Source organism: Rhincodon typus, chromosome 14 (assembly GCF_021869965.1).
Source record: "Rhincodon typus isolate 14 chromosome 14, sRhiTyp1.1, whole genome shotgun sequence".
In the NCBI taxonomy this organism is placed as follows: Eukaryota; Metazoa; Chordata; class Chondrichthyes; order Orectolobiformes; family Rhincodontidae; genus Rhincodon; species Rhincodon typus.
Genome location: NC_063345.1, coordinates 11,863,337 through 11,877,550, shown reverse-complemented (window position 1 = coordinate 11,877,550; position 14,214 = coordinate 11,863,337). Strand labels below are relative to the sequence as shown.

The 14,214-nt window shown below is 43.7% G+C and overlaps 1 protein-coding gene across 1 annotated transcript in view; it reads left to right on the top strand.

Moving 5' to 3' along the window:
• LOC109935260 (neuronal PAS domain-containing protein 2-like) overlaps nucleotides 1-14,214 on the top strand; it is a 72,151-nt gene that overhangs the window by 24,949 nt on the left and 32,988 nt on the right. Inside the window, exons 3-5 of the mRNA XM_048605267.1 lie at nucleotides 4,445-4,558; nucleotides 6,650-6,768; nucleotides 10,434-10,516. Of these exons, the coding sequence (XP_048461224.1) occupies nucleotides 4,445-4,558; nucleotides 6,650-6,768; nucleotides 10,434-10,516 (316 nt within the window). The remainder of the gene's footprint in view (nucleotides 1-4,444; nucleotides 4,559-6,649; nucleotides 6,769-10,433; nucleotides 10,517-14,214) is intronic.

Sequence of the window (14,214 nt, the reverse complement as noted above, 5' to 3'; positions counted from 1 at the left end):
CTCATCCCTCACACCCCGTCCACGCAATAAGAACCAAAAAAGAATCCACCTCGTCCTCACGTACCACCCCACCAACCTCCGGATCCAACGCATCATCCTCCGACACTTCCGCCATCTGCAATCCGACCCCACCACCAAAGACATCTTTCCCTCCCCACCCTTATCTGCTTTGCGGAGGGATCACTCTCTCCGTGACTCCCTTGTCCGCTCCACACTCCCCTCCAGCCCCACCACACCCGGCACTTTTCCCTGCAACCGCAGGAAGTGCTACACCTGCCCTCATACCTCCTCCCTCACCCCCATCCCAGGCCCCAAGAAGACTTTCCACATCAAGCAGATGTTCACCTGCACATCTGCCAATGTGGTATACTGCATTCGCTGTACCCGTTGTGGCCTCCTCTACATCGGGGAAACCAAGCGGAGGCTCGGGGACCGCTTTGCAGAACACCTACGCTCGGTTCGCACTAAACAACTGCACCTCCCAATAGCGAACCATTTCAACTCCCCCTCCCATTCCTCGGATGACATGTCCATCCTGGGCCTCCTGCAGTGCCACAACGATGCCACCCAAAGGTTGCAGGAACAGCAACTCATATTCCGCTTGGGAACCCTGCAGCCCAATGGTATCAATGTGGATTTCACAAGTTTCAAAATCTCCCCTCCCCCTACCGCATCCCAAAACCAGTCCAGCTCGTCCCCGCCTCCCTAACCTGTTCTTCCTCCCACCTATCCCCTCCTCCCACCTCAAGCCACACCCCCATCTCCTACCTACTAACCTCATCCCGCCCCCTTGACCTGTCCGTCCTCCCTGGACTGACCTATCCCCTCCCTAACTCCCCACCTACACTCACCTTTACTGGCTCCATCCCCGCCTCTTCGAACTGTTTGTTTCCTCTCCTCTATCCATCTTCTATCCGCCTCCCCCTCTCTCCCTATTTATTTCAGAACCCCCTTCCCCTCCCCCATTTCTGTTGAAGGGTCTAGGCTCAAAACGTCAGCCTTTCTGCTCCTATGATGCTGCTTAGCCTGCTGTGTTCATCCAGTTCTGCACCTTGTTGTCTCTATGCTGGAGGTAGAGTTGTTGTGGGGAAAATCAAACCTACAATTTAATTCTCCCTTGGTCCAGAATGCAGTAAAATATAACTCCAGGTTTCTCTGCAGAAACATGATTGACAGAGAGCCATTATATCCCATCAGTTTTTTTTATAAGTAAAGAACATGTTGCTGTCACATGAAGTGATGCGTGGTTTACTGTGGAAATCAGTGGAACTTGAAATATTTGCCCCAATTATATTTCTATGGTAGACCAGAGGTTGATAACATGCTCTTGTCATGGTAATGATAATATCAGTGAACCAGTGAGCTGAACATTGCATACACCAGGGCTTACTGCTGATCAGTCAGTTACATTTATAGTGGCAAATTTCTCAAAAGGAGTAACGTGGCTGGACAACTGTGCAAAATGATTGAGGGAAGGGTTGATTGCTTTTGAGTTAACATACAAGCTGACCCTGAGGACAAAGAAATTGAAGGACTTTCTATACAATTCCACAATTAACACGTTGGATTCAGGACTTCGTTGCACACATGGCATGGTTCTGAATGCTCAAGATGATTAAAGCAATCATAACGGGGAGGTGATGGCCTAGTGGTTTTATTGCTAGGCTATTAATTCAGAAACTCAGCTAATGTCCTGGAGAACTGGGTTCAAATCCTACCATGCTAGATAGTAGAATTTGAATTCAATAAAGAATCTTGAATTGGGAGTCTAATGATCACAATGAAGCCATTGTGAATTGTTGGGAAAAAACCTGTCTGGTTCACTAATGTTGTTTAAGGAAGGCAACTGCTGTCCTTACCTAGTCTAGCCTACATGTGACTCCAGATCCACAGCAATGTGATTGAATCTTAACTGCCCTCTGGACAATTAGAGAGGGGCAATAAATGCTGGCTGAGCCAGAGATACCAATATCCCATGAGTGAATAGATTTCAAAAAAATTCTTTTATGTACTTGTTGCCTGTAACTAATCATCTCATAAAGAAAACTAGTTTGATTATTTGTGACAAATCCAATAACTGATATGATTTTTTAATTCTATTTCTAAAGCCTGTAAAAGATACAGAATGATTTTTACAACAGCAATTTGATTCACCTCTTAGCCTGTACACTCCAAACCAGCTCTATCTCATTTGAAAGTCTCCTCATGGTCCCAGTTTGAATATAATCAGATGCATGTCTTTCGAACCTGGTAGCAGTCAAATGATCAAATACCCCATTCCTCCAGACTGCTGGCCATGCTGTGTGTAAATACCCACCATTCACTCTCATCAGGGTATTATTTATGTTGAAAAAGGTAAAAATAACAGGAAGGGTTTAAAAAAAAAGACTTGCATTTTTGTAGTACCTTTCATTACAATTGGGCACCTTCATCAAACACTTCACAGTCAACGAAATACCTTCTAAGTGTAGCCATTGTGCTCAGACGGAAGCCTTGTCAGGCAATTTGTGCACTGCAAGATCCAACAAACACCAATTTGATGATACACACAGAGATGCTGCCAGACCTGCTGAGCTTTTCCAGCAACCTTGTTTTTGTTCCTGATTTACAGCATCCGCAGTTCTCTCGGTTCTTACCAATGTGATGGTGATCAGATAATCTGTTTTCTATTGTGCTGTTGAGTGAAGGATAAATATCAGTCAGGATAGTGGGTCTGCTTTTGTTCCAAAAAGTGTACTGGGGATCTTTCACATGCACTTAAATACCTTGGACGGTGCCACATGTCTTCACTCAGATTGGTCAGCTAAGTTGGCTGGAAGCTGAGATGCAAAATAGAGTGACACCAACATGGAATCATAGAATCCCTTAAGTGTGAAAGGAGGGCATTCAGCCCATCAAATTCACACCAACCCTCCAAAAAGCATCCCACCCAGACCACTCCCCCACCCTAAACCTGTAACCCTGCATTTTTCCCATGGTTAACCCACCTACTCTGCACATCCCTGAACATTATAGGGCAATTTAACACGGCCAATCCACCTAACCTGCACATCTTTGGATTGTGGGAGGAAACTGGAGCACCCGGAGGAAACCCATGCAGACAAAGGAAGAATGTGCAAACTACACACAGTCACCCAAGGGTGGAGTCAAATCTGGGTCCCTGGCGCTTGTGCGGGATTAACTACTGAGCCACTGAACCATCCGAGTGTGGACTCAATTCTTGCACTGCCTGAGGTTATCATGAAGGTCTCTCCTTCTCAATTTCTCCCCTCACCTGAGGTGTGGTGACCCTCCCAGGTTGAACCACTACACTCTCCCCCTAATGAGAGAGCAGCTGCGTGGTCTGGTAAGACTATGGTACCTTTACTTCTTCAGTACTGCAATGGGAGTATCAAACTTTGTTCCATGCTCATGTTTTGGAATGAAACTTGAATCCCAAACTCTTTGGCTGAGAGGCAAGAATCCTGCCAGGTGACTGTTGGCTAACAAGGAGAGCAGCCTTTCTAAAAACCCTGTCCCAAACATTCAACCCACTTCCCCTTGAATACATTCAATCTCCTGGAGCCAACAGAGAAAGGATCAAAAGAGGCTGAATGATTAACAGAAGTTTTTATTATTTATTGAACATTGCTGCTAAGGCCTTTGAGGTACAACTGAGTGGCTTGTGAGGACATTTCAGAAGGGATTTAAAAGTCAAGCAGATTGATATGGGTCTGGAGTCACATGTAGGCCAGACCAGGTAAAGACAGCAGAATTCCTTTTCTAACAGACTTTTGTAAACCATATGGCTTTTATCACATTCTGATAGTTTTATTCTTGGCCATCCTTATGTTGGGAAAAAAAAATCCTCCTTCAGCCCCATTTAAATGCTACAGTGGAACTGCAAGTTGCCAATCACATCACAACTGTGCACCCCATTTGGAAACTATTTATCCCCAAATACTCTAGGACAGGAGAGTGAAAAATGATCGAGGTGAGTCTGCCAAAACTCTTTCAATCTCAGGGAATCACAAGGATGGATAGCAAAGAAATTTCCACCTAGTTTAGACTTAAATCTGGCTGAACTTTGCTATTAATGAAACAAACATTTAATTTGAAGCAATAATTCTGTGGAAAGACAATGTAGCACAAGCTACAGAATAGCAAGAGGGAAATCTAATTAGATGCAATGTTGTTTATAGTTTTATACCAGGGGATTATGTTTGAGAGAAACTTATTGACATTGCATCATTAATCTCAAAGAAGAATTCCTCTTCAATGTATTTAATGGAAAACCTCCAGTCCTTGTGTTAAAGTTGAATTGTTCATTGTGATGTTGACTTTTTCTTAGAAAACACTTGAAAGTCAATTGGATGGATATACCCTTTCCTTTGTTAATGCACCCCAGAAAACTCTGGGATGATAACTTCGATAATAACCAAATCTTTCCTTCCTTTTTTCCCAGATCAAAATCACGTCGAGTTTTGTTGTCATTTGTCAAGAGGATCATTAGATCCCAGGGAACTTCCTATGTATGAATATGTAAAATTTATAGGAAGCTTTAGATTTCACAATATCGGTGAGTTTAAATTACAATCATTTACTTGTCCTACTCTTGTTAATTATATCAAGGTAAACAAGAGATCAAAAAATAGTTTCACAGCTCCCTTGTGGTTCTTAGAACCTTTTAAATTATTGAAGTAAAACTTTTTGTTGCAAGTAACATAGATATTATAAATAATTTGCCCAAGTCAGACAGGTCACAGGACCTCAAAGCTGGGGGGCTGCAGGAGTGCAAAAGGCAAGGCGGTCTTTCACAAAGGAAGCTTGCTGATTGGATGCTTCTGAGAATGCCAACCTAGGGTGGCACTATCACTCAGTGGTTAGGACTACTACCTCACAGCGCCAGGGACCCAGGTTCGATTCCAGCCTCAGGCAACTGTCTGTGTGGAGCTTACGCATTCTCCCTGTGTCTGCGTCGGTTTCCTCCGGGTGCTCCGGTTTCCTCCCACAATCCAAAGATGTGTAGGTTAGGTGGATTGGCCATGCTAAATCACACAGTGTCCAGGGATGTGCAGACTAGGTGAGATAGCCATGGGAAATGCAGGGTTACAAGGATAGGGTAGGGGACTTGGTCTGGGTGGGATGTGCTTCAGAGGGTCGGCGTGGACTTGATGGGCCAAATAGAGCCCTACAGCACGGAGGCAGGCTCTTCGGCCCAAACTGGTCCATACCGACCAAAATGTGCATCAACACTAACCCCATTTCCCTGCACTTGGCCCATATCCTTCTAAACCTTTCCTATCCATGTATTCAATCCAAATGCCTTTTAAATGTTGTTAATGTACCCGCCTCAACCATTTCTCCTGGCAACTCATTCCATATGCGTACCACCCTCTGTATAAAAAAGTTGCCCCTCAGGTTCCCATTTATTCTTTCCCCTTATACATTAAACTGATGCCAAACCTGGGAAAAAGACTGGGTGCATTCACCCTATCCATGCCTCTCATAATCTTATACACTTCTATAAGATCGCCCCTCATTCTCCTATACTCTAAAGAAAAATGTCCTAGCTTGTCCAACCTCTCCCTATAACTCAGTCCCTTGAGTCCTGGCAACGTACTTGTAAATTTCTTCTGCACTCTTTCCAGTTTAATAACATCCTTCCTATAGTAAGGGGAGTGAAACTGAACACAGTACTTCAAATGTAATCCCACCACCGTCCTGTACAACGGCAACATAACTTCCAAACTTCTATATTTAATGCCCTGGCTGATGAAGGCCAGTGTGCCAAAAGCCTTCTTTACTGCCCTGTCTACCTGTGACTCCACTTTTAGAGAACTGTGCACCTGAACTCCAAGGTCCCTCTGTTCTGCTACACTCCTTAAGGCCCTACCATTCACCATGACACTCCTATGTTGATTTGACTTTCCAAAATGCAACACCTCACACTTATCCATATTAAATTCCATTAAATGGCCTGCTTCCACACTGTGGGGATTCTATGATTCTATTAAAGACGGCAGACACGCTGTCAGTAGTACCTGCCCATTTAGAGGGCACCTCCCCAGCAATGTCACTGCAACTGGAGACCATCAGGGAGCATGAGGACTGCTCAGCGCCAAAGGCACCATTGCTGAGTTGCACATCAGGGCTTAAAGAGCTGTGACCTTGACTAATGTGGAAGCAGTTGGGATGGGACACCAGTCCAGTAGATTGTTGTTACCACGACTGCGACCATATCTGCCCTTTTGTGGCACAGAACATCCAGCCCCAATGCCTTCCTGGTTTCCAGCAAGAAAACAGCAGAGATCCCACAAACTGCACCTACTTGGGGTCTCAATTATCCATGCTGGTTGTCATCCTGCATGATGTGGGCAGCTGTCCCACTTGCTTGCCTTGTGGGATAGTTTGCTGCCAGCAGGGAGACACTAGGGAGATGCCCTGCTGAGGTTTCCCTGCATTTATTTTTACCAGCCTTCCCCTCACCCGGCCATCTCCAAGGTCACCTTCACAGTGCCAGACAAAATCCAGCCTATTTTACCAGATGGATAGGTTTCAAATTCAACTTTTACAGTATTTTGCACAATATTTCACAAATAACGGTCTAACCATGTAGTTGAGGCAGAATTGTTTCTAATGTTCTAAAAGGACATTATTGTCATTCCAGTGCCTATGGCTTCTTGCAATGGCTTTGAATCAGCCATATCAAGGTCATTTCGATCTGCAGCAAAAGAGCAAGTCTGCCTTGTGGCTACTGTGCGTCTTGTCATACCACAATTTTTAAAGGTAAGTACAATGAAAACGTTGCTTTTTAGATATTCCTCAAAACCCTGGATTATGAACTGAATGAAAGAAGCAGCCTGCTAATGCAATACTGTAACTTTAATTAGAGTGCAATGTTATTTCAGACTGTATAATGACTCCACTCCAAACAAGACTGGTTCATTTATTTCTATAATATCTGCTTGCATCTTTATGTGATACATTCCACAATAGAAAAGTATTTCCCAAATCCTTTATATACTCTTGTTGATGCTACAAGATCTCCTGTGCAGCAGTTTACAAGACCAGGAGTTGGTCATTTCCATGATTAAGTCATGTAAAGTTTTGTTTCATTGCCAGCTGTGTCCCAAAGGGAGTTCGTAGAAAATCCAGTTGGCCTTACGCTACACCAAGCTACTTGTGCTACAACAACCTACTTCCAGGCATCATCCAGCTGGTCAGTGGCTTTAGTCTAGAAAAGCACTGGCACATGTCAGATTCCGAGCTTACACCTCACTGACTGCACCTGTAACATGTACACAAGGTACAGTCACCCCAGCAACATGATAAATGCTCTTTCCACTTGTTAAATCCAAAAGAACTCTCCAAGTATAAATGTGCACATTTGTAGGAAGCTTTCGATCTCACAATATTAGTGAGTTCAAACATGTCCTTCATTTAATAATTATCTCAAAACACACACACACACACACATATACATACACTCTCTCTCTCTTTCTCACACAAACACACACACATAGACACACACAGAGACACACAAACAATCCATTTGTTTCCTTCGGTTGAGAAACTATTCCTCAATTCACCTCTATTCCTTCAATTAATTACTTTAAATCAATATCCCTTTTTGACCTCTCTGCATTTAACCCAATTAGAGTATATCCTTTCAAACCAACGAAAAGCAAAACTGTGATTCTCACACGTTTTATTCCACTTTCATTTCAATCATATGCATTTGAAACTGTTTAAATATGAAAGTAGTTACATTTGCTTACCTTTGCTACAGAAAATGTTGACCTGGCTACATAGGAGGGTCTTCATTGCACATTGTCCATCCGCTGCTGAAAACTTCATTTGCAATTTTGTGATCTATGACCTTGATGATTCCAAAACATTCCAGGCTGGTGTCCCACATGCTGCTCTCTACAAACTTAATGACACCAAAACTCTGCTGCCTGTATTGAGGCTCACACCGAGTCCCATTCAGCCATCACCTGCTGGGTTGAGTGGCCAAGCAATGTCTTCATTTTAAAATTCCTAGCTTTGTTTTCATGTGCTTCCCAAGGTTTCACCTTTGTAATGCCCCCTAACATCACTTGGCAATATCTTAGTGGTGTTATTGCTAGACTATTAATCCAGAAATCCAGAATAAAATAATCTAGAATTACGACTTCAATGACCATAAAACCATTGTCAATTTTTGGGAGAAACTCATTTGATTCAGTCATGTCCTTTCAGAAAGGAAATCTGCCCTCCTTCCCTGGTCTGGCCTACATGTGACTCCAGACCACAGCAATGTGGTTGATTCTTAACTGTCCTCTGGGCAATAAATGCTGGCCTAGCAGAGATGCCAACTTCTTGTGAATGAATAAAAAACATCCTCCAAGATGTCTGTCCTCATACTACAGTCAAGAAATCACAGCAATGCCTCTACTTCCTCAGGAGGCTAAGGAAATTCAGCATGTCCATAAAGACTCTAATAAATTTTTATAGATGCACCATAAAAGCATCCTGTCTGGATACATCACAGCGTGATATGACAACTGCTCTTCCAAGACCAAAAGAAACAGCAGAGTTTTGAACACAGCTCTGTCCATCAACAAACCAGCCTTCCGCCATTTTTCAAGGACCGCAAATTCCCCTCCACAGTGGTCGAAAATGCCCTCGACCGTGTCTCCCGCATTTCCCGCAACTCATCCCTCACACCCCCTACTGCAATAACAACCAAAACAGAATCCCCCTCGTCCTCACCTACCACCCCACCAACCTCCGGATCCAACGCATCACCCTCCGGCACTTCCGCCATCTGCAATCTGACCCCACTACCAAAGACATTTTTCCCTCCCCACCCTTATCTGCTTTCCGGAGGGACCACTCTCTCCATGACTCCCTTGTCCGCTCCACACTCCCCTCCAGCTCCACCACACCCGGCACTTTTCCCTGCAACCGGAGCAAGTGCTACACCTGCCCCTACGCTTCCCCCTCACCCCCATCCCAGGCCCCAAGAAGACTTTCCACATCAAGCAGATGTTCACCAGCACATCTGCTAATGTGGTATACTGTATCTGCTGTTCCCGTTGTGGCCTCCTCTACATCAGGGAAACCAAGCGGAGGCTTGGGGACCGCTTTGTGGCACACCAACGCTCATTTCGCAACAAACAACTACACTTCCCAGTCGCGAACCATTTCACCTCCCCCTCCCACTCCCTGGATGACAGGTCCATCCTGGGCCTCCTGCAGTGCCACAACGATGCCACCCGAAAGCTGCAGGAACAGCATCTCATATTTCGCTTGGGAACCCTGCAGCCCGAGGGTATCAACGTGGACTTCACAAGCTTCAAAATCTCCCCTCGCCTGACCGCATCCCAAAACCAGCCCAGCTCGTCCCCACCTCCCTAACCATTCCTCCCACCTCAAGCCCCACCCCCATCTCCTACCCACTAACCTCATCCCACCTCCTTGACCTGTCCGTCCTCCCTGGATCGACCTATCCCCTCCCTAACTCCCCACCTACATTCACCTTTACTTGCTCCAACCCCGCCTCTTTGACCTGTCTGTCTCCTCTCCACCTATCTTCTCCTTTATCCATCTTCTATCTGCCTCCCCCTCTCTCCCTATTTATTTCAGAATCCCCTTCCCCTCCCCCATTTCTGAAGAAGGGTCTCGACCCGAAACGTCAGCTTTCCTGCTCCTCTGATGCTGCTTGGCCTGCTGTGTTCATCCAGCTCTACACTGTCTTACCTCTTCCATCCATTGACTTTATTTATACTTCCCATTGCATTAGGAAAGCAACCAACATAATCAAAGATACCTCTCACCCTGGCCATTCTCTCCTCCACCTTCTTCCATCAGGCAGAAGATATAACAGTTTGTATACACATACAAACAGATTCAAGAACAGCTTCTTCCTTGCTGTTATCAGACTTTTGAATGGGCCTGTTTAATGTTAATGTTGATCTCTCTCTGCACCTTCTCTGCAGCTGTAACACTGTATTCTGCACTCTTGTTCTACTACCCTATGCACTTTGTATAGTACGATCTACCTGTAAAGCACATAAGACAATACTTTTCACTGTACCTCGGTACACATGACAGAAATAATTTAAATCAGATCAAATCAAATCTTGAGCCTCCCTAATTTTAATCATTCTACTATTGCAGTTACTGAGTTATTAGTTCCTGAGACCCTAAGTTCTACAATAATCTCCCTGCACCTCTCTGCATTGCTTACCTCTTTGCTCACTCTGCTTAAAGTGTACCTCTTTGATCATGTTGTTGGTCATCTGGACTATTATCTCATGAGGTGATTGGGGGCCATATTTTTGTATAACACTCTTGTGAAGTGCCTTGCATCATCTTGGCATGTTAAAGGCATTATGTGAGTCGTTGTTGATGATAACTGTAGTCTGCAATGATCACTTCTGATGATGGATTGTTTCTCAATGCAGGAACTGTGCAATGTTGAGGAATCATGTGAAGAATTTACATCACGGCATAGTTTAGAGTGGAAGTTCCTATTCCTGGACCACAGGTAATTTACTTCCAAAGCTCTGCTGCCTGTATCCAGTTTTCAAAAGCCTTCTGTTCCTAAGTCTGAGTCCATTCCCAACGTTTTCTGCCTATTTTCACACCCAGATTTAATAGGTATTGTGTAGGTTAAACATTTAAATAAATGAGAAGAATGAATGTCTGTGTATGAGCAGGATGGAATCTACAAGGTACTGAGATATTCAGACCCACTGCAGATAAATAAGTTTCTTGTTGTGCTGGAGGAGGGGAAAGTCAAAACAGAACAGAGTATTGCTGGAATATTGTAGGGTTACAGGAGGCTGCAGAGATAGCAGAGTGTTTAAGAGGGTGGTCTGAGCTGTTGGTATGGGAGAATGCGAAAGGGGAAGATGTGAAGGTACAGTTAAGGATGTTACAATGAAAGCAATGCTTAGCAGAAAACTAATATAGCATAACAAGCACAGAGGATGATGGATAAATGGCACTTTGATGTGAAGTGGCACTGATGGCCTGACTCTGATGTTATGGGGACACCTAGGGGCATGGTTGATTCTGGAAGAAGATATTATTTATGCAAACCTTGAAAGCAGCAAAGCTTGAGTCATGTCTATCTGTTCTCTTTATCTTTCCTATATCATGATGTCTGAGCCAGGAGGACCATACCTCCTAGATTGTGTACACTCTTGCTATGAGATGTCCAGTAGGTAAAGATGATCTGTTGGGATTCTGCTGATAGCAATATTTTATTCCTCATAACTCTTTTAGCTCTGTAGTGGAGGCTCTCACACAGTTAACTGATCCTGTTTGAGTTGAAAGTCAGACAAGAGGCCACAGTCTGAACCATTTCTGTAGTTCCATCAAGTTAGCTATTCACTAGTGAAGCCTACATCTTTCTCCTAAGTTCTCCACCTGACAGATGAGTGTATATTGTTTGATCCAAAATCAAATTATGACAAGCCTACGCTCTTGGAGGAATGCTATGACAATATTCAGGTTATCAAGCTCCACAGTGATCATGGCTGCCTTGCGTGTGACATTGACCAGTTACAAGTTACCTGTCAATACCATGGCATGGTCCTGACGTTCCACTTAAAGAGTTGGCATCTTCTTTCTTTCTATTCTTTACCTGGGATGATGGATTCCATCCATTGATGAGAAGGGATTCCAAACTCCAAGAACCCAACGAAGGTGGACCATGGTGGGGCAACTTGAGATGGCACTGACTGGATACTTGGGCATGAAAGCTCCTCCCACTATTGGAGGCAGCCATTCTCCACGTCAATGGATTTGGAACTATCTCTCGTAATTGCCTATCTGCTGTATTGTGTTAATGCTCTGCAGTAAAAGGTGTAAAGGAGTGTGGAGAGAGAACAGAAGTATGGCATTGAGATACAGCTCAGCCATGATCATATTGAATGGCGAAATGGGCTCAATGGGCTGAATGACCTATGCCTAACCCTATTTTCTATCTTTTTATGGAAAATGCAGTTAAGGGTGCAAACCCGGGCAAACCATACAAAGATCTTTGGCTACACAAGTGTAAAAGACCCATGCGTGATCACCATGGAACTGATCTCTGCTCCAGATATTCTGTCAGGGTGTACTCCCATAGATTTCACCTCCCCTGAGGCATCCACAGACCATGGAACTATTCGTCCATTGTAGGGCATTTGGTTTCTATCCTGCATGCTGCATGTTTCCAAAACTCCTTCGAGTTTCTCTGAAGCTTTAGCCTGCAAGCATCTCAGTGTCGCCATGAGGAAGCGCTGTTGAGGACTTACTGATGGAGAGGCTGTGAACTAGCTGGAGCAGAATTACACGTGTGGCCCCCTTTCTTGCATTGCTGCTAACCAGTGATGTAGGCTGGAAATGAGAGACAAACAGAAAAGCATAGCTGAACATCACATTGACTTGTTGGACAAACATCTTGCAGAGTTAAGGAAGTCATATCTTTTACTCTGACTAAAAATACCGAGCATGTTTGAAAGGAGCTGAATCATTGCACTAAAAAATCACATGGAACTGGAGTTTTGCCTGCGGGGCCCCACGCTTACCATCTTCTATAGTTATGCTCAGTAAAGCCTGTTGCTGTGCGCTTGTAACAGAATGACACAACTAGGCCTGAGTGGTTCAGTTGGTCTTGCTCATGCCTCTGAGTCAGAAGGCCATGATTCAGGACCCACTCCAGGATTTGTCGCAATATCGTGCACACAGTAACATTCATGGGAATCAAACCCAATCAGTAACTCCCTAATAATTGAATGGCTTAATAATAAAATATGTAGTTGTCGTAACAAACATGCTTCATATCTGCTCACAAGTTCAGACCAAACATCTAGGTCACAGTTAAACAACAATTATTCATATACTGTAGCTAACATTAAGGCTACAGAGCAGCATGTTCTGTGCAGTATAGGTTCCAATGACCTAGCAAAGTACATCAGCATGACTACTAACGTTCTGGCTACATCAAAGAGTCTCAGCTGCGTTGTCATTAAACTCTACCTGTACAGCCGTATGCCAGTTTAGCTGCGCAAGTCAGGTCAGAATCTCAAGGCTTCTAGATTCACATTCCAACTCCTATCATCTCAAAACCATTCTAATGCTAAGCTTGACTAAAACAAGAAAAACACAGAAGTCAACCCAACAAGATAATAGTGGGGAGGCATTGAAGAAGGATGGTATGGTCAACATGCCAAAGGCCAGAATTAGATCAAGGAAAACCTGTTTACCTTTATCACAAGCACATCAGTTTGAGAGGTAGGATGTGAAGCTGTTTGAATATTCCAGAATTTTTCCCTGCTAACCTTAGAGATCAGTGTATCTAATCCTTTAACAATTTGGAATATTTAAACATTTCACAATCAGGAAGCAACTATACATAAATTACCCTCAGGAAACGGAAGTGGTGAGCTGGTGTCCCCAAGAGGAGGTATACCATATTATGGAAGCTATCAGCTTGATTGCCCACCAGACCTCCTCTTATCCTTTACTTACTAATGTTCTAAAGTGAATAAGATAATTGCTGACTTGGCGCATTTCACACGACTGTAATACAATTCAGCAGATCGGAGGGGTAAATGTTGAGAATGAATCTGTTTAAGCACCCAAGTGTTAGAAAAGGGGGCGTGTAAGGAGGTTGATACATTCCTAATACTTTCACAGGCAATAATGTTTGGCAATCATTATTTAGCAGGCATAGTTGTTTGTAAGTCATAAATCCACAATAATCTTCTTTATCTTCATGATACAATATACTCAGAGGCTGTAAAAATGGCACAAGACATAAACAATGCAGTAGATCCTCAGTTTTGAACTAACTGTACACAGTATACATCAGTCACATCACACTACGAAATTAGGAGAACAAGCAGTTCACCGTACAAGATTCAAGCTTCGATGTAATTAACCCGACAAAGTCAACCTGTCAGAAAGTAACAAAGGATTCTGAAGAATGAAAATGTCACACAATTGGAAAGGACAGCTCTGTGATGATGTTCATTGACCTGTGCTTCAGTGTAGGAATGGTCCATTTTAACAGAAGAATTAAGTTGAGGAAAAGCATTATTTTCCCTTGTTTAACCTGTAAGAAAGCACTTTCCACAATGTCAGGTACCCTAAAGTGTTTACGCTCTGAATTAAGAAATATTTCAGCTATGAAAACAGAAAAAGGGATTAACCCATTATCAGAAACTATGATGGTCGATATTACATCCGCAA